This window comes from Felis catus, chromosome A3 (assembly GCF_018350175.1).
Source record: "Felis catus isolate Fca126 chromosome A3, F.catus_Fca126_mat1.0, whole genome shotgun sequence".
NCBI lineage: Eukaryota > Metazoa > Chordata > Mammalia > Carnivora > Felidae > Felis > Felis catus.
This window is the reverse complement of record NC_058370.1, coordinates 99,376,444-99,401,220: the sequence shown is the minus strand read 5'-3', so window position 1 is coordinate 99,401,220 and position 24,777 is coordinate 99,376,444. Positions and strand designations below refer to the sequence as shown.

The 24,777-nt window shown below is 42.0% G+C and overlaps 1 protein-coding gene across 9 annotated transcripts in view; it reads right to left on the bottom strand.

The window, feature by feature from the left end:
- DNAH6 (dynein axonemal heavy chain 6) overlaps positions 1 to 24,777 on the bottom strand; it is a 246,725-nt gene that overhangs the window by 55,170 nt on the left and 166,778 nt on the right. For all 9 annotated transcript variants that reach the window (XM_045054471.1, XM_045054474.1, XM_045054475.1 and 6 more), the window contains 13 exons: positions 22,988 to 23,140; positions 21,584 to 21,724; positions 20,004 to 20,246; positions 17,096 to 17,263; positions 16,145 to 16,380; positions 14,766 to 15,027; positions 13,531 to 13,654; positions 12,602 to 12,798; positions 11,429 to 11,632; positions 10,566 to 10,691; positions 8,451 to 8,615; positions 6,171 to 6,238; positions 3,812 to 3,992 (listed from right to left, as the gene is read on the bottom strand). In XM_045054471.1, the coding sequence (XP_044910406.1) occupies positions 3,812 to 3,992; positions 6,171 to 6,238; positions 8,451 to 8,615; positions 10,566 to 10,691; positions 11,429 to 11,632; positions 12,602 to 12,798; positions 13,531 to 13,654; positions 14,766 to 15,027; positions 16,145 to 16,380; positions 17,096 to 17,263; positions 20,004 to 20,246; positions 21,584 to 21,724; positions 22,988 to 23,140 (2,268 nt within the window). The remainder of the gene's footprint in view (positions 1 to 3,811; positions 3,993 to 6,170; positions 6,239 to 8,450; positions 8,616 to 10,565; positions 10,692 to 11,428; positions 11,633 to 12,601; positions 12,799 to 13,530; positions 13,655 to 14,765; positions 15,028 to 16,144; positions 16,381 to 17,095; positions 17,264 to 20,003; positions 20,247 to 21,583; positions 21,725 to 22,987; positions 23,141 to 24,777) is intronic.

Sequence of the window (24,777 nt, the reverse complement as noted above, 5' to 3'; positions counted from 1 at the left end):
TTCTGGGGAGCCTTTTAGCCAATGGGTTTTCTAAGATGCCCTTCTCTGTCTCCCTCAGTCTCTCTATATTGCTATCTGTCTTTGTCCTCTTCTCTCAACCCCCATTTTTTTCAGCTGTGGATATCCCTGGGTTGGGAGGTTTGTGTCTAGAAAGTCAAAGAGTCTAGGGCAGGGACTAGAAAAATCACTATGCGAACTGCTGTTTAGTATTTGCTCTATTGACAGGAGAGCTAAAAGGGGGTCTAACAGGCTTTCTGTCTAGACCCCACTGCCCAACAGAAACCTAATGCGAGCCACATATATAATTCTGTCTTTTCTCAGTTTATTAAAAGTAAAAAGAAACAAGTGAAATGTATTTTAACAATAATTTTATTTAGCCCAATATAACCCAAAGTATGTTGATTATAGCAGCATAAAATCCATGTAAAATTACCGAGATATTTTTACTTTTTTTTTTTTTTTTAGATTAAGTCTTCGAAATCTGGTATGTAACAACACATCTTAATTCAGGTTAGCAACATTTCAGGGGCTCAATATCCACATGTGGCTACTGTCTAAATTAATTCTAGACTGTCCACCCCTGTCCTCCAGGAAAGGGAAGGGAGGGACTCAGCTTTTTCCAGAAACCAAAGGCTCAAACTCTCTCTCTGTGTTGACCCCTTAGGAACCTGAGGGGACAAGAAAGAGCAGGGCTACATGGGAAGCCTCAAGCTCAGTACTGGATTCAACTAGAACATTTACATATGAGTAGGAAAAAGGAAGTTGATATGGAAGCAGTTGGATCCAGGAGACCCACCTGCAAACAATTCTTTATTTTGCGGGGAGCTCAAGGCCCTGATAATGAAGACTCCACCAGGGCTAAAGAGAAAGCAAAGTGGACTATTTTCTTCTTTTTGCCAGAGAGTATTAGAATTGTTTGTATATATTTCAGTTGAGTTTAGTAACTACCTACAGGTATTATGCCCAAGAGACTTGAGGTCTCAGCAGTAATCAGGGAATATGATACATATTTTAAAATGAAGGGTCCTGGCTGGCTCAGTTGGGGGAGCATGTGACTTTTGATCTTGGGGTCATGGGTTTGAGCCCCATGTTGGGTGTAGAGATTACTAAAAACATACGAATAATAAACAAACTTTAAAAAATGAAATAAATTGAGGGCTTTGGGAGGTTAGGGCAGTATAAAGTACAGGCAAGAAATGGCAGGAAACGTGGCCCAGGAATAATCGGTCCTACCTCTGCCCTGTAGAAAGGATATCTGTAAGGCAACTCCCTGCAGACACAGAAAGAAACCAGCCTACAGAGAAAGAAGGCAGTCAGAACACATGTATTTACCTTACTCCCTACTGAAACCACAACAAAATTATAGTAAAGCGATTTTTTTTTAATTTTTTTTTTTAACGTTTATTTATTTTTGAGACAGAGAGAGACAGAGCATGAACGGGGGAGGGTCAGAGAGAGAGGGAGACACAGAATCTGAAACAGGCTCCAGGCTCTGAGCAGTCAGCACAGAGCCCGACGCGGGGCTCGAAATCACATACCGCAAGATCGTGACCTGAGTTGAAGTCGGACGCTTAACCGACTGAGCCACCCAGGCGCCCCAGTAAAGCGATTTTTAAAAACAGTGCAAACTCACAAAGATAGGAATGGAAGAGGAAATGTCAATACAATTTGAGAGCCAGAAAGCAGAGAGTAAAATGGTAATGACTTAGCAGACCCAGGAAAACAGTTTCCTAGGCTGGCAAAGGGGAAAGCCAAGAAGTCACTCAATTTGTAAAATACAAATCCCCTTCAAAGGCTTAAGAGGCGTCCAAACACTGGAAGGGGGAAGGGCCTAAAATAAGCAAGTCATCTCCCCACCACCAGTCAGGGGATTGTCCTTAACCCCACTCTGACTGGAAAATAGAGGTTTCATCCCTGGGGAAATTAAAAGAGAGGCTTAACAAAATTTTTTTTTTGATGTTTATTTATTTTGGGGGGGGGGGAGGGGCAGAGAGAGAGAGACACAGAATCCGAAGCAGACTGTCTGTGCTGACAGCTCAAAGTCCGACATGGGGCTTGAATTCATAGAGGGTGAGGTCATGACTTGAGCTGAAGTCGGACACTTAACTGACTGAGCCACCCAGGCACCCCTAAAAGAGAGGATTTTTTGATGGAAGGAAGCCAGGCACAATTGAGGGCCTGGTTCCGCAACGAAAACAGAGATTTGGTAAGTGTATACATGCTGAAGGGTGACGCCCTAGCCCTTCTCTCCTTAGCCCCTGCAATACTCGCAGGGGCTAAGGAGACTTCGTATTTCTAGGCAATGTAAACATTGGATGTTTAACTATAATCAGGATAGAACTATGGTGGGAGGCTGGGGGATGGGAGGAAAGGGGGTGTGGGGGGTGTGTGGGTGTGGTAGAGGTATAGACAACCGTGAATGTATAAAAGAAAAACCCAAGAAGTAGCAATATGAGTCTATTATTTGAGGAAAAGATGTAAAACCCCAAATAACCAAAACAAAAAAGAGATGAATGTAGCTGTCTTTATGGAGGAAGTTGTGGGTGGGTGGGTGGTGGGGCACACCAAGAAGGCAGGGAATCCTATCACAGACCTTGTACAAATAGCACATTCTTTAAGCAATTTGTGTGTAAAGTTTTGATGGCAAAAAATAAATGGATTAGCCACCAACTTCCAGAAGATAAAAACCCGAGGAAGAATGAACGGCAAGAGGATAAAGAGACTGACAAAGAGAGGAAAGAAACGGGAGCCCCAGAATAAAAACTTGTTTGTTGTTTGAATACGGAGATCGTAAAGAGACTGTAGGATGTAAAGCCGTAAACCATTTCTGATGTCAGTGAAAGACAAAGAACGTACCTTCTGTACTCCCTGTCAAAGGGTTTTTTAAAGTAAATTATTTTCTGTTTCTCACGAATGGATGAAAATCATTTTACAGGCTGTATTCTCAGTATAGTTTTAAAATTGTGGTTTGAATCTGCCAAACAATTCAGTGCAAGATTATGCGTTTAATGTAGAACTCCATCTTACTAGCAAGACATTTTTACTGAACACCAGTTACACGTGAAGCACCATGGTGAGCCCTTGGAGAAGGAGTATCAAGCTGAACAGTTTGTGGATTCGACACCAGATTGAACAGCCTAACACGAGAGATGAGACATGTAATTAGATCATGGTGACATAAGGTAAACAGTGTCAAGTGCTATAAAAGAGAGTCGGATGAGTCGCTACTGGTGTTCTAAGGAGGAAGAGATTAATTCCAGTTGGGGATACCAGGGAGGCTTCCTGAAGGGGTGACATTAATGTGAATATAATTGTTTTTCCTTTCAATTTACACCTTGTCCCGGTTCTTTACATGCTTTATTTTAAAAATGCAGACAAGATGAGAGAAGCTATTGTGTACAGTTTCCCTCCTCTTCCACTGGGGGGTGAGGGACCCTGCCAGTGGGACACACTCTGGTGCTACCCCAGCAGCCCAGGTGTGGCTGCCATTCTTGCTGAAAAGACTTTGCAGAATCCTCAAAAGCTGCAGGTGTAACTTTTGCAGCAACACATTTTTTTAAATGTTTTTTATTTATTTTTGAGAGACAGAGAGAGACAGAGCGTGATCCGGGGAGGAGCAGAGAGAGAGGGAGACATAGAATCCAAAGCAGGTTCAGGCTCTGAGCTGTCAGCACAGAGCCCGACGCAGGGCTCCAACTCGTGGACCGCGAGATCGTGACCTGAGCTGAGGTCGGATGCTTAACTGACAGAGCCATCCAGGCACCCAAAAAACCAAGACACTTTCTATAAATACTCAAAATATTTTACTTGCCTTTGAATCCTGGAGTGTGTCAATAAGTTCTTCATTGTCCAGAATATTTCCTTCAGATGTAAAGAGCATTTTCAGGATTTTCTCTTCAATAGTTTTCAGCTGGTTTTTATCAGTGTTTATTCTCACAATGAGCTTGATTCTTTGTTCTTCCAACTCGGGTTTCTCAAGTCGTACCACATCACTGGAACCAAGGTTTGAATGCTTAAGTTATGACTTTGTTATTGCCCTAAAGTTGCTTCTCTTTTTCTTTGCTACTTAGCTGAGTACTAATGCTACTAGCCATGTCCTAATGCACAAGGCCCCTCTTTCGCTGGGTTTCTACAGTGGTTATTCACTGAATAGCATGTTAGTTGTGATTCTTTAGCTTGTATTTCAAAACTGACGCCCTACCACAGTCCCCATGGCTTCTGTTCATCTTCTCTCACCTGCTCAGTGCATGATCTTTCTAATCATTCAATTTCTGTTTCTAATGCTTGCTTGTACCAGGCTGAATATGGTGCCTGGAACATTCTTTTTATGGGAGATGCTGAAATCTCACCACCTCCATGAAATGAGTCTTAATGGCATCTAATAAAGCGGCCTTACCTCCAGCTCTGCCCCTGCCCAGACATGGGAACTTATGTCTCCCTTTATTTGTCCATGCATAATTTGCTCCCAGCCCCCTGTTTGTATGAGCTCATCTTCATTAAGCATCACTATGTGCCAGGCCCCCTGCTCAGAGTTTTATGTGGATTCTCTCTTTTAATCTTTTGAATGCTCCTTTGAGGTAGGCACTGTGGTTACCACCCCAGCTTGCAGATGAGGGAACAGACCCTAGTGGGTCACTTTCTGAGGTCACGTGAGTATGAGAGGCAGGACTGGGCTTGTAGCTGGCTTAGCTGACTCCAGGGCACATGCTATCACCCACTAGGATGAACTGCCTCATAGAATAACCCACTGTTCATTTGATACATACATACTGAATTCAGAAACTTTAAAAATTACAATATGGACACCATAAGAAATAATCATCTCAAATTCATTTGTTCAAATAACTTTTTCAGAAGAGAGGGGTATACAATATAACCTGGAGATTTTGTACTCCATGACCAAGTCTCAACATTTTCCCTTCTCTGAGCACTTCGCTTGTCTCAGACAGAGTAATGTGCTGACAGCTGGTCACGCAACTAAGCTTAACTTTTCATGGGAATACGCTGGATGAGAGTGTTCAGCCATGTCCTTATAACATGTCCTTAAAATATGGTGAAATGCCCTTTGTCTGCCTAGCAGAAGTTAAGCAAGTTAGCAGTTGGCAGGATAAATTCTTAAAATAAACAAGGAAAACAAGACTTAAACTCAGTGATAATAGTAATCAATCAGGATGACCTTGACTCCGTTTTTTAAAAAAGTTTTTTTAATGTATGTTTATTTTTGAGAGAAAGAGATAGACAGACAGAGTGCAAGCAGGGGAGGAGCAGACAGAGAAGGAGACACAGAATCCGAAGCGGGCTCCAGGCTCTGAGCTCTGAGCTGTTAGCACAGAGCTTGATGTGGGGCTTGAACCCACAAATCTTGAGATCATGACCTGAGCCAAAGTCGGATGCTTAACCGACTGAGCCAGCCAGCTTGACTCCATTTTGACTTGACTTGATGAATTTGACTTGATTTTTTTTGAACATGGGTCAAATTATATTTTCCTTTAATGTATGTATACATACACACACACTCACATACATATATACACATATATCCTCATATACACATATAAAATTCATTGTTAAGTAATATCAATATTATTATTTCAATAAATATTAAATGTTTTTTGTCTCCTAAGCCTCTTGGCTAATTCTGATAATTAATCAATAATTCATAATCTCATTTTTGGGAAATGGAGATGAATTACAGAGTATACACTGAAGGAGAGTATTTCACTTTTTTGAGGTGGACAAATGCAGGTAAAACTGTACACTAAGAAAACACCTAGAGACAAGTAAAAATAGGAAAGATCTATTTGGGAGTAGCATTCTTCCCCACAGGTGCGGAGCAATGCATCTCTAGGAGCCACAGGACGACTGACTTCATTCACTTGCCCAGGACTGGAAAGCCCAGCAGAGGAGAAGAGGCCAGGCTGGGCTGCAGGCCTGGACCAAACCGTGGCTGAGAATTAGGGGCACTTCCCTGACCTCCTTGAGAAGACTGTGGACAAGCGTGGCAGCTGCAAAAGTGACAGGAGATACAGAACCTGGCCATTTCCTACCCTCTTTATGACTGAGGACTCATGACTGCTGCTTCCACACATTAAAATGTTTTCTTTGTCAAAATTTCTACAAAATATTAGGAAACCTTTGCTTCCCCCCCCCACCCCCGCTTTTTTCTTTACCTTAACAGCTGATCCTCCAGACCTGATTTGGTTACAGTGAAATTGATGATGGTGACTTTAATGCACACCTGGAAGAGAAGCATAGGTTTACATAAAAATGCTTAAATTCATACAAATAAAATAAGAAGTGCTTTCTTTAGTGGAAATGGCCCATTTTTACCCAACTGGATGTATCTCAGGTCTAACTGTGAACATACCCACCCACCCACAAACCCACCAAGCATATCGTGTCTTACAAAAATCCTAATACGGTTTTCCCTGCAGTGTAAGTGACAGTCTTGCTCCTCACAGGCCACAGATCTTAGAATCCTACATGGTGCTTTAAGGAAAGGTGAGCCAGCAAAGGGTTAGAAAGGTTGGGTTCTGATTCCGGGTGCCCCTTTCGTGTGTGTTGGGCAAGCCGCTCATCCATGCTGAGCTTCGGTTCCCAATACTTAAAAAGTGGGATGCTAATAGTTACAAGTCATAGGGTAACTGCGAAGACCAAATGAGATAATAAAATCACTTAGTCATAGTGACTTATGCATAGTTGGTGCTTGTTAAAATGAAGCTATTATTGATATTAAATAGAGCTTTACACATTTAAAAAAAAATTTTTTTTTAACATTTATTTATTTTTGAGACAGAGAGAGAGAGAGCATGAACAGTGGAGGGTCAGAGGAAGAGGGAGACACAGAATCTGAAACAGGCTTCAGGCTCTGAGCTGTCAGCACAGAGCCCGACGCGGGGCTTGAACCCACGGACCACGAGATCATGACCTGAGCCGAAGTCGGCCGCTTAACCGACTGAGCCACCCAGGCGCCCCTAGAGCTTTACACATTTTATGTCATCATAACATTTCAATAAAAAAATTATTGCTATAATATTACTCGAGTAAGTTAACAGCTAAAGAAAAAAAAGTGTTTGAATGTCCTGTATGTTGCATGCTATTCTTATCTAATCTCAGCAAATCCTGAAGTAGGCTTTCTCTCCACTTGGGGCTCCAGAACACGGGATCACTGGCCCACAGCCGCAGAGCTAGTGTTGGGTAAGGTGTGCGATGCTCCCTCCCAAAAGTTCAATGAGTGCGGAGGCTGTATGTCAGCACAGTGGTCGCTTCTCTGCACTTTACAGTGGGACTCGGGACACGGGCTCTGGCAGCGGCTGTGTGAATGAAACCCCTCAAGGCTGACAAGGAAAGGCCTACTTGGGCTTTTGGCGGCATTTCCCTCCTCTTACTCAACAAGTGTGCCAGTTTCATGTCACCCGAGTGTGTTCAGTGACAGGCCGCTGTGACAAATTCAGTAACTGAGGTGAACATGGCACTGTGGAGGGTTTATGCAAGGATTTTATTGTTCAGGGGCCAGGGTGAAGGAGTAAGTTCCCATTTGTGAAGCTGCTTCCCTAACTGCCCTGTCGGAGAAGGGGAGAAGCACCAGGCTGGGGGGTACCCTGCAGCGTGTGCGGCTGTGCCTGGAGCTGTGGCAGCGCTGAGGGATGGCAGGGGTGGAGCGAGCCCTTGGAGCCCCTTGTGGGAAGGGAGAGGAGGCCCAGCTGTCTTCATTTCTGCTGCAGCTGCCTTGGGCTCTGCAGCACCAGAGTAAGGGTACTTCTGGATCCTGTCGTGGCTCAGGGACGTTTGTATGGAAGTGAAGTGCATACAGACCCCCTCAAGGTCTAAGGGCATGAGGGAGGACAAGATGCTCCCCGCTCCAGAACTCTAAGTACAGACACCCTGGGTGTTTGAGTCCTGACTCTCCAAAGTGCCAGTCACCAGATGTTTCCAGCAGGCAACTTCTTTATTTGGGGCTGTATGCCAAGGGTATTTGCACATGTAAACGTAGGCATGTCCCCCTCTCCCCACAGACTCTCAGTGAAGCCCTGGTTCATTTATGAGCCACCACAAGAGGGGCACAAATGGCCTTGAGCTGAAGGAGGGAGAAGAATGGTTAGAAGGCAATGCTGCCCTGTGTTGTGCAAGCAGCTGTGGGCAGGGAGGGAGAAGGTGACAGTGCTGCAGAGGTGCAGAGGGCAGCGCACCGGGCAGTGGGCAGGGTGGCAGACAGGGGAGCAGCGCCTAGGGACCGGGTGGGGAGAGCTTGAGTCCAGCTGAATGGTGAGCAGAAGGGCAACGGGAATCAGAATCAGGACTCAGAAGGGAAGCAAGAGTGGAGGACAGTGGAAGGAAGGGGAGTGGCAGAGCAGAGGGGGAGAACAGAGCTGGGAGGACCCAGCAAATGTCAGACACCATCACACATAATAGTCTGCTCAGGCTGGGAATTCCAGACCTGCAGCTCATACCTCGGGCAGGTAGTGGGGATTTGGCAGTTTGGTTGTCATGTAGAACCTGAAGTTTTTGTCGTAGTCAATGTCTGAGTCTCCGAGGCGAATGAGCAGCCGCCCACCGCTCATGAAAGTCTGCTTCAAAAGAATGGGTTCTAGAGCTGGATCCAAGGTTTCTCTAAGCTTAAAAGTTAAAACACGAAAAACAAGCCATTAAAATGGATGGCATCAACCTTTCCAAGTTCCTTAGGCCTCAAAATCTACTTTGAATGAGCCACTTTCCAGGGGCCGGATAGATATTCCTTACTGTACGCTCGCCTAAGAAAGTAAGAGCATGTGAAGGCAATACAGCTGTTTAGACTAACTGTGCCATTCATCCCCATAAGGAAGAATCCAAGAAAGGAGGGTCTCGGCAGGTGGTCTTCCACGGGACCCAGACAAATGATCTGTTCACTTTTGCGGCTGTTCTAAGGCAAGAGATAGCAGTCTACCACCTGCAGGCCAAATCTCACCCTCTGTGGCTTGTTTTTTTTGTTTTTTGTTTTTTGTTTTTTGTTTTTTTTAATGGCGCTTAAGCTAAAAATGTTCACCCTGTTAGAGGGTTATAAAAACAAAACTCTAAAACCAAACCAAAACGAAGAAGACTATTTGAATGATGTTTGCACAGAGACTGTATGTGGCCACCTCCCTAAAACTAAAATGTCTGGCTCTGTACAGAAAAAGTTTGTGGACCTCTATTCTGTATGATAGTTACTTTCTTTCCCTCAAAGCAGATTTGATGGTTGGTAAGAACCTGGGCATGCAGACACTGCTCTCGGACCCCACAACAAACATCTTTATGTCAGGATGTATGTGGTAGGGGCCCATGGCCTAGGAGCTGTCAAAATTTGATTGTAATCCACAGTTAACAAATCCATTTCATACTGTGACATGACGCCCAAGGATGTACGTTTTCTTAAAACAAAAGTTTATGAGATAAAATTTCCCTTACTACCCATGATATAATTTTATGCTCTTAAAAATGTATCCTATTTCATTAAAAAATGCTGGTTGAGATCGGCTAACCTGACTGCACACCCACGGAGGGATGAAGACAAAGTTGGAATATTCCACCTTACAAATGGAGAAAGCAGCTAGGTGCATAAGGCTAATGATTCCAAGTCACAGAAAGCAGGAAGGGCCTGGTCAGAGTATCCTGTTCTAGCTGGTGTGCTGACCAAGGGCCCACCCCCTGCTCCCCAAAGCACTCAGCTACAGTTACAAGGCTCTGCTGTTCCGTGGCAGAACATCATTGAAAGTCTTTTGTCCCTTGCCATGAGAGAAGAAATTCCCCAAGGGCTTCCTGTGTTACCAAGTAAACTGGGGTTTAAGAATCCAGTTTGGGGCTAACATAACTGCACCAATGATTTTGGGAGACTCTGCCCTCCCCTGTAACTTCAGGGTTTGAGTGAGGGCCTAGGACCCCATTACAGAACCCTCCTGTGTCGGCCAAGGCCAGAAGGGTAGAAAATGATATTTACACCCATTGGAGTGTCTTGTTGGCTTCACATCATCAGTGTGTGTGGATGGACAGTCCCTGATGGCCTGATGGCATTACTGTGTTACACTTCCATGGCAGTCAACCATCAAGGGCTGCAGTGAGGTTTAAGAATCAGCAGTGTCGGGGCGCCTGGGTGGCTCAGTCGGTTAAGCGGCCGACTTCGGCTCAGGTCATGATTTCACGGTCTGTGAGTTTGAGCCCCGCGTCGGGCTCCGTGCTGACAGCTCAGAGCCTGGAGCCTGTTTCAGATTCTGTGTCTCCCTCTCTCTGACCCTCCCCCATTCATGCTCTCTCTCTGTCTCAAAAATAAACGTTAAAAAAAAAATTAAAAAAAAAAAAAAAAGAATCAGCAGTGTCAGAAAACAGAGCCCATCCCACTTAACACCAAAGCATTGTCTGGAATCAGAAAAATCATTCAGTCAACAGATTGCTCCCCATGTGATAGTATATGGTTTCGTAGGCAAAGCAATTGGTTTGACCAATTTGCAAATGGAACTGACTGGTGTCTCTAGGGCAATGCAAGTGTGGCCTGTGTAGGATTTCAGATATGGTCTATAAGTTGGGGACTAATCCAAGAAAAGTGAAAAGCAAACCTCTTCCAGTAAGACAGGTAAACCAAGTCGGATTGAATTTTCAAGTGTACGCAAGAAATTAGTATCCGTAAGCTTAATGATCTTTAAACCACTTTTGCTTTCCTTGTTCCTTATCCAACGGTTTGCCTGTATGAGAAAGCACAGAGCAGGATATTTGACTTAGAGTTTTATAAATGACTAGAAAGCGGAAGTTTTTAGACTAAAGTTTAGAAATTTTGCTCAACCTGGAAACAGGTTTGAAAGATAAAAAAAAGAAAAGAAAAGAAAAGAGAAATACTATCCTGCCCCCTGCAAATAAAAATGCCCTTTAAACTGCAGTGTTTTGGACTCTTCCTTTCATTCAAATTTGGAACAAATGAAGAACAGACACATCTAGGGGAAAAGCCCATCCCTGAGGTATTCAAGCTCGTCTTCCTTGTTCTGACAACAGTTCTCTTTCCTAAACTCCACTTAGAACAGTATGATCCATGGACTTAGGAGTCAGATAATGGGATTCTGTAAATTCCAGGCAGGCTTGCAGTAAAATCTATCCTACCCTGCCTTCATTCTGATTCTTCAGACCTCTTAGGAACGAGGACTCTATAGGAATGAATTTCTGCTCTCATAGAAACCAGAAAATGAATGGCCAACCCCCTAAACAAAGCCAATCAAAATCAAGTATGCAGAGCAGCTGGACTCTTCCCCTTCCCCTTCTGCCAACCCAAGATGAGGAACTTGGACTTGAAGACTTCCAAATTCCCTTCTAGATCTAAACCCCCAAAATCTTGCAAGAGTGTTCAAGTCCACTTTAGAATTTGGAACAGACAGCACAACATTAAGCAGAGGTGGGAGGCTGCTCTTCATCTGAAGCATTTGTTACACACCTGATCCTGGGGGTCAATCATCAAAGGCCATCGTCTCCCTTCAGTAACCAAAATGCCATTTTCTGTTGATATCATGTCACGGGGCAGCCCATCAGTGTTCCACTGCCGTATTTTGTAGGGATCACCAAGAATGTTAATGAGACTGAAGGAAGGATTGATTGGGATCTCCAGAGACAGACAGTCCTGGATCCAGTATTCTATAAGCTGTGGGAGGGGGAAAGGTTACTTGTATAGAGTCAGGAACACTCAGTAAATGAGGATACACACAACATGTCACGGTTAAAAGTAAGTTCTACTGGTTTCCACATGCATCCTGGCATCAAAGCACAGGACACAAGAAGAAGACCGACAATCAGGAGACCTGGGGCCTAGAACTATACCATAAACTAGCTGTGGCTTTGAGCACGTCACTCCCCTTGTCTGAACCTCAGTTTTCTCAGGTATAAACGACAAATGTTGTCACAGTAGTCTTCAACCAGGGGTGTACTGTCCCCTTGGGAGAGTCTGAAAGCATGTGAAAAAGTTGGAGTTGTCACAATGGCTAGTATCATAATGCTACTAGCAATTAGAAGATGGGGCAGAGGGTTGTTAGCATGCTACCTCCTTCCGTGAGTGGGACAGTCGAAAAGCACCATTGGCACCACCCACATGGTACCAGATGACCCCTGAGCTCCTGTGGAATCTACGGTCCTATACTGATTAGGTTTTAGAACCCATGGACAAGGGTGAAACCTTTATAGGAAGGCATTTCATAAACATAGCCTGAAAATCTCTCCAAATAATTTAGTTTCCTGCTCCTTCCCATTGCCTAGCCCATTGTAGCAGTCGTGCCCGTTCAGAATGCTTCACCCTGGCTGACTTTCCATGCTGCTTCTGACCATGAAGGGAGGTGTCTCCCTGCCCCTCTCTTTTCCCCCCAGGTTCTTGAGCTATTAAGGAAGTGATGACTAACTTTCTAAGGAGAAAAGGAAAGGAAGGAATGTGTTCAGGAAATCCTAGGGGTAAACCATTGCTGGCTGACGGGGGAGGTGGAGGGCTGTGGAGTGTGTAAGTTTCCAACATGGAGAAGCTTCACAGTGGAGGGCCCCCTATAAAATCAGAAAAATGATCCCCCCAACTCTGCCTCTGCCAGTTTCAGCTGCTTCTCACCTCCCAGAAAGGGAGTTTACTCACCGATTGCCTATACTGGGCTGTGAAGGCCCCATAATAGGCTACACAAGCTGCTGCTATAAACACATTCCCAATGATATTTGATATCTCCTCATTGAATTTCTGGATGCTTTCTTCCCATCGAACTTGCTCATCTTCTAGTGCAGCCGTCAGCTTTCCTGCACGTATCAGACGTGCTTTTGTCAGGGCCATAGTTTTTGCTAGAAAATTTTAAGAAAATCAACTTATGTTATTCAGTATTTTCCTAAAATATAAGATGTTTATTCACCTGCTTTTGTTTATAGTGACATTGTCAATACATCTCTATGAAACCTCACTCCAATTCAGAATTATTTTCCATTTCAGGGCCAAGTCCAAGTTTGCCTCTTCTAAGCAAAGAGCTCCTTTTCCTTACTCCGTTACTCTGGCTGAAGATGGCTCTCTCTGTGTCAGCGTAGTATTTCTCTTCAGGATCAAATTCATATGCTGCTTGTGTTATAATGTAACATGTCCCAACAACCCTTCCATACAGGAGCTGAATGGATACAATATATGTAGTTCTTCTAATTTTGCACTAGAAGGGCCAGTGCAGTACATCTAGGGCAAATACGTCCTCTATGTTGGGTGGAAGCTGAGATCTGACTGCCCAAAAACTTCTTCTGTTTTTAAAAATCAGGCATTTCCTGGGACGCCTGGGTGGCTTAGTCGGTTAAGCGTCTTGACTTCGGCTCAGGTCGTGATCTCGCGGCTCATGGGTTCGAGCCCCGCGTCGGGCTCTGTGCTGACAGCTCAGAGCCTGGAGCCTGCTTTGGATTCTGTGTCTCCGTCTCTCTCTCTGCCTCTCCCCCACTTGCTCTCTGTCTCTCTCAAAAATATATAAACAGTAAAAAAGATTCTTTAAAAAATAAAAAAAGCAGGCATCTTCTGACCAACATAAATTTTATGTTACTTACCCAGACTTTCTTTCTCGTTCACCCCTTTGTCATATTTGTCTTGTAAGGCCTGTATTTGATCTTCCACTTTTTTTAGCAAGGCTTGCTTTTCTCTCAGAGTAGCCATTGTGATATCAAGTTCAGCCTAATAAAATTAAGTAAATATTTAAAATGAAAATCCAAGGTCTCCAAAGAAGGTAAAATTTGTCCATTTACAATAGATTCTTAAAAAAATAGGATTTGTGTTCTCTTTTTCGTGTCTCAAAAGATTTGATATGTATTCAAAGTTAAAACAAATATAAAACGAAATATATGAGTGGAAGTAAACAGAACCAAACCAAAACCCAATAAAATAAATCATCGAAGGAATAGAGAAACAGATGAACTGCTGTACTTGAACCTCCAAGCATTTGAGATTAACTGGTTAATACAATGGATTAACTTTAAATGATGAAATGAATGAAATATTCACACAACAGGGAAAACTAATCTTTCCTGAATAGTTCTCTAGAGCTGGGTCTGCAAACCAGATTCAGCCTGCTGCCCGTTTTTATACAGTTAGCAAGCTCAGATTGGTTTTACATTTTTAAATGGTTGGGGGAAAATTAAAAGAAGAAGAACATTTCATGACAGATGATAACTGTATAAACTCAATTCCTGGGTGTATAAATAAAGCGACATCGGAACACAGCCATGCTTACTCATGTATGTGTTACTGATGGCTGTTTCTGTGCTGCAATTGCAGAGTTCAGTAATTGCAACAGAGACCACATAGCAGCAAAACTTAAAACATCTCCTATCTGTATCTTCATAGAAAAATTGGCTGCCCCAGCTCTGTAGCCATGGTCCTTTCAGTAACCTGCTCCATCAATGAGCATTCTTCGTTCTGCTTGGGACCTCACATCCAACTGTAGCTTAAGCAGGTTTTAGAACCTCAGATGACACCATAGAGTTGGGGGGGGGGTAGTATTAGCAAATGCACCACAGAGCATCAGATGCTAGAGCTGAATGGCACCTCAAAAATACCATCAGACTGATGATATGAATATACTAAAGACTCATTTTTCTTCTATGCTGCAGAAGGGCTGATTTTAGAGGCCATTCCTGAAAAAATAATCTTCACCAGCTATTTTTTACAACAAAAACTAATTTTCAAGAGCACTGTTATTGTCTATATTGTGTAAAGTCACAGGAGCTAGAATGATTAATGATTATGGCCTTTAATTCTATTAAATATTACAACACAAATAATATACCTGCGCAGCACGGAGTTTTTGTCTCTTCGGTTCGACTTCTTTGACTACCCTAGAGTATAGATCCATCGCTCTTACCCACATGCACATGGATTTACATGCTTTGGACACTTTCTCTACTTTTTCAGGCACAAAATCAGGATTGTTAATATACTTCTGAAGTTTTGCCAATATCTGAGGCTTTATATTTTCCTTATCATATTCTAGAAGTCTTCTTAGAAAGTTAGAGTCACCAAGAAGTTGCTTTGCTGTTGGCCAATCAGGTCTGAAAGACAGACATGATGTTAACAGCACTGTAATAAAGTGATTTAAGAACAAAAGAAATGTGTTCTTCTGAGAACACTAAAATATTATCCTAATTAGTGGGTAGTTTTAATCTCCATACTCTAATTCCAGTAATTGGTAGTTAAGTATACCACAATTCCTGGTGAGACAGCAATTGGTTGACTCATGTTTCAAACAACCCAGTTTTGGTAGAGAAAAGAATGATCAAATCATAGTTTTAGAAATGTAAGACATTATGGAAATAATAGTTTTATTTTTACAATGCCCTGGTACTCACATTCTTTTTACCTCATTTGCCTTAGTTTAGACCCTTAAAATCTCTTGCCAGAACACTACAATCACCTTCTAAATGGTTTTATGTCTCTCAGCCAAACTTGCCCCTTGTGAGCTTTTGCCAAGTTGGTCTTTCTCACAAGAAAATCCAATCATGTCGAAAATATTCAATGATTCTCAGTCCCCTCTGGTTGGAGCTGTTCATCCATGCTTTGAACAACTCCCAGGCCCTACTGAGGTGCTGGCCAGAGAGTGAGCAGGGAAGCTGGGCGGGGGTCCTCTGGGTCCTCTACCCTTGCTTGGTCGGTTTTACATAGAAATATTTCTTACAATTTTTATTGGAAAAAATGTGTATTAGTAAAGAAGGTTTGAAAACTACCTATCTTCAGGTTGAAATACAAGACCTTGCATGATGCAATCACTGTCTCAGTCCATTCCATGAGCATCAAATGCCCCTGAGCTCTCCCCATGGTCTCACTCTCCTCCTGAGCATCTTCTCCCAAAAACCTGCTCACACCTCTCCATGAGCACTCTTTTTTTTGAACTCCTACTACTATGCAAATCTCACACGTCTTGAAATTATTATTTTTCATGTTTGTCTCCCCACTATACTATATGTGCCTCAGAGAGAAGAGCTTCGGATCTTCCATCATCTAGCACAAAACAGATGTTCCAAAAAATGCTTGTTGAATTCATTTGTTGAATGACTGACCACATCCATGAGAAGGTAGAAAAGAGAATGAGAACATATTAATGACAATGTAGAAAAACACCAAGGAAATTCCACCATACATTCTGGGAACATGTGACTCTGAATGACTCACTTGGCATTCAAGAGAATAGAGATTGCTTCCATAACAGTCATGACCATATCTGGGGGCTTTGTAAAAACTCTGATCTCAGATATATCTGCTTTATCTAAGGAATCCAGTGCTTTATTAGCAGCATCAAGTGCAGGTAGAGCTTCTTCAAGGTCTCTTTGAGCATCATCAGCTATTGCTTGGGTCTCTTCAGCTTTCACTTTTGCCGTCGCTTCATCTTCTTGCACAATGCTACGGACCTAGCCATTGAAACACATCTACTTAGGTGAGTTCAATATTTGTTTTTTTCTTAATTTTTTAAAAAATGTTATTATTTATTCTTGAGAGAGAGAGACAGAGAGAGAGAGAGAGAGGCAGAGAGAGAGGGAGACACAGAATCCGAAGCAGGCTCCAGGCTCTGAGCTGTCAGCACAGAGCCCAACGCGGGTTCAAACTCACAAACTGCAAGATCATTCCTTGAGCCGAAGTTGGATGACTAACTGACTGAGCCACCCAGGCGTCCCTCAATATTTATATTTCAACGTTTAAAAACAAAGCCAATGATAATGAGTCATATTTGCCCCTTTGGATTATACCAATAATGAAAGAGAATTTGCTATGTTGCATTTTATGCCCTCCTTTGTCCATCTTATACGTTGATAGGATAACTGAGCTGAAGTTATTGGAACAAACGGTTCCTTCTTTGGAGATGAATCTGTTCCTTTTTATTTGTGTGTGTGTGGGGGGGTACTTTTCTCACCATCCTCTGTCCACTCATTGGGTTCTCTCATTCTCAGGAAGAATGTATTTATGGAGGGTAGATTTTTTACAACTTAAAAGCATTGCTAAATCTATCACTTAATTATTTTCATTACATATAAAATAAAAAAAAATTTCCAATCTCATGCATGATATATAAGTGATAAGTTGGTGGTCAAAGCCTTCTCACCCACAATGTCGGTTAACGTAGCATACCTGATCGGCATTTTCTTGATCCACTGCCAATTTTTCCATCAGGGCTTCAACATCTTGTGATTTTTGAAAAAGGATAGGCTCTAAAGCTGAAAGCTCTAATTTCATTTTATCTACTAGTACATTGGTTTCTAATAGCTTGGTAAGGCCATTCTTCACCCGGTCACGTGCCTAGATGACAATAAAAATATCTGTTATTAACTATAACTACAAACTGTAAGTTTCCTGGCATTCCTTACTCATGTACTAGAATTTTACATCTACAGAATTGGTAAATCAGTTTGTAATGCTTAAAATTGTGAACATACAGAAATCTTCAGGTAACAGAACTCTAGGAAATGAGTGTGACAGTCACCATGGTGAGTCTGGATCCATGCCCCCTAGGCACAGCAGTTGGCATGTCACTGGACTGTGGGCTGGCTGAGGGCCCCTACTGTATTATTTTTATCCCCTCAGCTGGGCAGCATGGCAGCATGCTGAATGAACGAGGGACAAGTTCAGACAGGAATTCCTGGAAGCCACATATCTAGGAACCTGTTTCCTCAACATGGGTGGACACAGCTGAGAACTTGTCAGTGTTCTGGGAGACAGTGTTCTGGGGACTTAGCTCTGGTTGCTGGATCTGAACCCTACTTCCCAGTGGTAAGGAACTTTTGACTAGGATCAATGGGTGGTACCTGGTAGAGGAAACACTGGGAATAACTAGTTTTTTTTTTTTTTTTAATTTTTCTTTTTCAACGTTTATTTTATTTTGGGGATAGAGAGATACAGAACATGAACGGGGGAGGGGCAGAGAGAGAGGGAGACACAGAATCGGAAACGGGCTCCAGGCTCTGAGCCATCAGCCCAGAGCCTGACGCGGGGCTTGAACTCACGGACCGCGAGATCGTGACCTGGCTGAAGTCGGACACTTAACCGACTGCGCCACCCAGGCGCCCCATGGGGAATAACTAGTTTTTGAAGGTGAGTCAGAAAGTCTGGTTCAAACTGACAGGTTTCAAAATATTTATCAAGTTATTATACAAAGCATGCATTTATTTACCAGGTAAAAATCCTCTGAAAAATATTAAAAATATCTTAATGGTATATACTTCTATTTTTATTTTGTTTGAAGTGTTGAAATTTCAGGTTAATAGCCTGAAAGTGGTGATGATGATGGCAGCCACTACTTCCTGAGCACCTCATGTGTGTCAGATCATATTCCAAGTACTTAGCAAACAGTATTTTATTTAAATTCCACAACAATCCAAGGGGTGGATATAGATATTTCTTATTTTATTTTATTTTATTTTATTTTATTTTATTTTATTTTATTTTATTTTATTTTACTTCATTTAAATCCAAGTTAGTTAACATATAGTGTAATAATGACTTCAGGAGTAAAATTTAGTGATTCATCACTTACATATGACACCGAGTGCTCATCTCAACAAGTGCCCTCCTTAATGCCCATCACCCATTTAGCTCCTCTCCCCCCCCAACACCCCTCTAGCAACCCTCAGTTTGTTCTCTGTATTTAAGAGTCTCTTATGGTTTGCTTCCCTCTCTGTTTTTATCTTATTTCCTTCCCTTCCCCTGTGTTCATCTGTTTTCTTTCTTAAATTCCACATATGAGTGAAATGAGATGATATTTATCTTTCTCTGACTGACTTATTTCACTTAGCATAATACACTCTAGTTCCATCCATGTTGTTGCAAATGGCAAGATTTCATTCTTCTTGATCACCGATTAATATTCCATTGTATACATATACCACATCTTTATCTATTCGTCAGTTGATGGATATTTGGGCTCTTTCCATACTTTGGCTATTGCTGATAGTGCTGCTATAAACATTGGGTTGCATGTGCCCCTTTGCATCAGCATTTTTGTATCCTTTGGGTAAATCTAGTAGTATAATTGCTGGGTCATAGGGTAGTTCTACCCTTATTTTCTTATTTTCTTTTTTTAAATGTTTTTTAATGTTTATTTATTCTTGAGAGAGAGAGAGAGAGAGAGAGAGAGAGAGAGAGAGCATGAACAGGGGCGGGGCAGAGAGAGAGAGGGAGACACAGAATCCGAAGCAGGCTCCAGGCTCTGAGCTGTCAGCATAGAGTCCAATGTGGGGCTTGAACTCATGAACTGTGAGATCATGACCTGAGCCAAAGTTGGATGCTCAACTGACTGAGCCACTCAGGCGCCCCTCTATCTTTATTTTCTACTAAGACCCAGTGAAATTACAAAATGTGCTCAAGGTTGTGTAGCAAGAAAGAGGCAGAACATAAGTTGTATATAGTCTGACTGACACTGAAGTCCTTGCTCTTTTTTTTTTAAAGTCTATCTATCTATCTATCTATCTATCTATCTATCTATCTATCTATCTATCTATAAAAGACAGCAAGCATGACCAGAGGAGGGGCAGAGAGAGAGAGAAATAATCCCAAGCAGGCTCCACACTGTCAGTATGGAACCTGATGTGGGACTTGAACCCACGAACCGTGAGATCATGACTTGAACTGAAACCAAGAGTCAGTTACTTAACCGACTGAGCCACCCAGGTGCCCCTGAAGTCCTTGCTCTTAATGGGAAATACTGACACACGATAGATCAGCAAACTCCATCTCTACTGCTTAACAGAAGGTTCTTATTAAATACTACAGAGATGTCTAATTCACTGCTTACCTTTGATGCTCACTACTACTGAGGCACACTCATGTAAATGACAGTACAAAAAATATAAATATCAAGGAAGGGGAAGGTCTTTGGGCTGACAGCATGAGACACATTTTTGTCTGCTGTGGGTTGTTAAGGGCACATGTCAGGATAGAGAAGGTTCCAGCAGGTAAGATGGTGTGTAGATCTTCCACTCATTCTGGCAAGTTTGACTTCAAGCAAAAAAAAAAATTTTTTTTTGAATAATATTAAACTTACTGAAACCAACTGCTTCTTTTTTTCACTCAGCATAGTCAGGAAAAGATTGATGAGTTCCAGGTAGGAGGTGGGCGTTGTGTAGTACCGTCTCCGGAGCTCCATGTAATAGCGTTCTGCCATATTGGAGACGCTCAGGTGAATGTTCACACACATGAGGGAAAGCTTTTCTTTCATTTCTTCTTTTCCAGCATCAACACTGGAGAAAAATGTCTTTGATACAGAAAGAAGTGCTTCTCTAGGCCACTGTAAATAAAGATATAATTTGGAAAATCGGTTGCTCATTTCTACAGTGTACATTTTAACAAGTAAGAAAATGTATTTCTTTGGAACTCTTCCTTGCTTTGTCCCCCACTTTACCCAACTAACTCCTCCTCATGTCTATAATATTTAATGAACTGAATGGCTGGGTTCACTAGAGAGGGGTCTGGGTCTGCATTTGCTATCTGCACACTGCCTGGCACTTGGAAGTTGTTCAACCAGTATTTGTTAATTGAATGAATAAATGATTGGATGTATTCAGAATAATTCCATGAATACAATCACATACAATACGAGGACCTCATGTCCTTACTCTGTTTATTACACAGGTCCATTACATTATGCAGGACTTCAGGTCCATCATTATAATCACCCTCCTCTTTGCCTCAACTTCTTTGCTTCTTTCTTGTTTCTTTGTGCTCACCTGAAACTTGGTCAAATACAATTCTCTCTTACCCCATGTCTGTGACTGTGTAGTGGAGCATGGCTAGAGAGAAACACACAACCATGCCGATTGGCCTCACTTTAAATTCGTGACAGCTACCTTGAGTGGGTTCTTGGTGCAGCCCATAAGTGCTTCTACAGACTGCTAACACTTCCTCTTTCCACTTCATTCCCAGCTGATGACCTTGCTTCCCACATCACCAAAGGAAACAGAAACAGTGAAAACAGAACTTAAGCATACTCTCACCCCTACATCTATCCATCTCCCTGTCTCTGTGCTCATATACTCTGCCCTCCTTCCTGCTTCTCTGGGCTACACTGTGCACACTCCCTGCGGAGACCAGCCCCTGCACTGATGACTCAATCTCATCTCTTCTTGCCTACGCATTGGCATTGGTACAACAACGCTTTGCTACTCCATCAACAGATTTCTTTTCTGGATCGTTTCTAGCAGCACACATATGTGTTATTTGTGTTTCCCACTTAAAAACACTTTTCACCTCATGTATCCCTGTAGCTACTAGCCATCTCTTGGTGTTCTCTCGGGGAAAAACTCCTTGAAAGAGTTGCCTACGTTCACTGCCTGATTCCTCTCCTCTCTTCTCTCTTGAACCTTCTCCTCATCACTCCACTGAAACCACTCTTGTCAAGATGACCAATAATTTCTACATTGCTAAATTCAATAGTCTCCTCTTCCTTTATAAATTCTGTTTAGCCTTTGTTCAATGGCTATCATAGTTATCCCTTGTATATGAGTAAATTCCTAGTGGGCTTTAAAGCCAATGCAGGTACACCTGAGTTATTCTTGGACAATGTGTTACCCCTTTAAAACCAAGTGAATCCATCTTCCCAAAGAGGTATCCTGGGATGTCACCAACCTGGACAAACCAATCAATAGTGCAGCAGTTCACAAGGGATGGGAACATTCGGCACCGGGACCGGAAGGCCTCCCCCACAGGGCTCATACAGAGAACGATGTGCAGCTTCTGACGGACTCTGCTGATAAAGTGCTGAAATACCTGAACAAAGATATTTTTCAATTTAAAATAAGGGTGAAGTAACAATGACAACAAGTGTTGGCTACTGCCTCTGGGTCTACCAATATCAGATAAAACTGGCGCTAGTGTAGTAGATATGTGAACTCTTTTGTTCAATGTCTGTTCCGACCCCTCTGGAAAGATTAAAAATGACATTTTGTGGACTCCATTGCAACTAGGGTTCTGGATGTGATGTAGGTCCTTCTCATCAGTGTATTTAAGGAGGCTCCTAGAATAAAGTGGAGAGAGGTATTCATACAGGTTTTTGCTTTGGGGTAGAAGGCGCGGGAAGAAAGAGAGAGGGGGCAAGGCAGCCACTATGTGTGCAGGTGCAGAGTCTAGCAGAAGGGGCGTGGACCCGGAGAACTATCTCTGATGTGGCTCCTTATTTCCACTGCTTTCTGACCTGGCTGGGGTCACGTGGCTTTGGAGCTGGCAGCCGAAGCAGCAACATGCTGATCGGTTCAGTGGCTTCCTGCTTCAGCAGCTTCCCTGACCGCTGACTTCTACCAATTGCATCTCATATTTGTTCTGAGGAATTCAGCCTAGAGTCCCTTTCTTGGGCTCTCTCAGTGATTCTGTGTTCCTCAGATAAAGCCCTTTCTGCTTACGTCAGCTGAAGTAGACCCTGCTGTCTGTACTTAGAAGCCCTGACCTAGCAGAAGAGATCTCACGAAAGGACACAGAAGAAAACACATAAGAAAGAATGGTCAAAAAAATTAAAGGTGTAGAAGCAAGGGGAAACACTAGGGTAGACCGATGGCAGTACACAGAATCTAGCACCGTGGTGGAGAAATGGGAGAGGACAGGAGCTGGGTTGTTTCCGAGATGGGGCTGGCTGGGGAGTGGTGGGGGCATCCATTTCTGTTTTAGGTGCTATAACCTTGCGAATAGGCAAGGGGATGCAAAATACTGGATTCCTCAGGCAGGGCACTGAGGACGTGTGAAATACATCTGTGTTTAAAGAAGGATAAGGCAAACTGTCCTGTTTGGACAAGGCTCTGACATCCATGGGGCAGTAGGGATTCTGTTTCCTGCTTCCCACTGACCTCTCTGGAAGTCTGGTGTAGCAATGCTTCGAAAGTAGGAAGTAAAATACATAGAATTACAAAGGAAGACAATTATATTGGGGGCAAAAATCCATCCGTGGACTCCTCAAAGGGAGATGTAGATCATTAAAAGAAAAAGAAAAAAAGGCTAACACAACTTTGTGTTTTAGTAAAGCCTATCACCACTGTGTCCTACCTCATCTCTATTCCCCTCGGAAATTCCTACTTCTTTCGCTCGTGGTCTGGTGGCTGCTAAAACCTGTTCCAGTTCATCCTTTTCAAATAAATTGGGCACTTCACCGGAGTTCAGGATGTTATTTATATCTTCTAGGAATTCTTCTACTACAATCTGTGGAAGAAAGCAGAGTGATCGTTGTAATTCACTCAACCAGTTTAGATTTTTTATTTATTACTTGTAAATTGTAAAGCAAATATTTAATCAAAATCCACATTGAGTTAATTTTATCTTTAAGAGAAAATATTAAAAATTAGAATCTTAATATTTTAATATAGAAGTAATTGATTTTTCCTTTTTCCTTTCTGTTTTGTTTCTTAAAAGGCATTTGTCTTTTACATGGTTCAAGTAATACATGTAAACATTTTATATTCTGCCTTCTTTCAGCTAACTTTTCTCATAAATATGTATCCATGGTTCTGTACAGTACTTATCGTATAGCACAACATACTATAGAGTTGATGTGCCACATTTTCCCATAGACTTAAATGGTCCACAGTTTTGTTTACATTTTAAGAACATATGTAGGACTATAATTTTCCTCCCCAGTTGTGTTATTTCCTGGGGATAAACTCCCAGGAGGGAGACTAGCCATTAAAATGCATGAATAGTTTCTGGATTTTGAAAGATTTTAAATTTCCCATTCAATTCAAATATGATTTCATGAACCTTTAACATTTATTTTTACAAGGTTAGGGAGTATAAATGTTTGCTTTGGGAGAATTTAATTTCCATTTCTTTGATTATTAGCAAGGGCAAATGTGATTCCACATTTACCATTTTCCATTAAAATATATGTTCAGGGGTGTCTGGGTGGCTCAGTTGGTTGTGTCTGGCTCTTAGTTTTGGCTCAGGTCATAATCTCACAATTTGTGAGATCAAGCCCCATGTTGGGCTCTGTACTGACAGCTCACAGTCTCGCTCATAAAATAGATAAATAAACTTTACAAGATCGGTTCAAACTGTAATCATTTATATATTGGAGTTTACTTTTAAATTTGAATGAGTAATTTTCATATTACAAAATAAACCTTTGCCTCTAATAATTGATGCAAATATTAAAAATCTACCATTTATCCTTTTGTTTTAGTTAACTTTTTAGTTTTAAAAAAGTTTGGGTCCTATTATTTAACTATGACAAAGTATCTGTTACTTTATTTTCTTCATTTGTAACTTTTTGTTTTTTTCTTAAAGTTGGAATAATTGTGTCTTGTTAATTTTCCCCAAGAGCAAACACTAATTCTTGGTCATAATTTACTTATTTCTGCTTTTATCTTATTATTTGCTTTTTTTATTTTTGTTCTTCCTTGTGACCTTTATTTTCCTAAAATTTTAAGTCAACTAATTTAAGTAGCTTCTTTTTCTATTGAATGTTTATTAATTTATTTTGAGAGAGAGAGAGAGAGAGAGGAAGAGTGCATATGCACATGAGCCATACGAGTGGGGGAAGAGCAGAAAGAGAGAGGGAGAGAGAGAGAATCCCAAGCAGGCCCCATGCTGCAGGACAGAGCCTGGACATGGGGAGGGCTCGATCTCATGAACTGTGAGATCATGACCTGAGCCGAAATCAAGAGTCAGAAGCTTAACTGACTGAGCCGCCCGGGTGCCCCTAATTTATGTAGTTGCTAATTTTTTATTCAAATCTATAAATTTAATCCTAAGAACTGTTTGGTTGCATCGCACAGATTTCTATTTATATTAAGTTCATTTCCTTGTTCTCTAAAATAGAGATTTAAATTCTGATGTTCTTG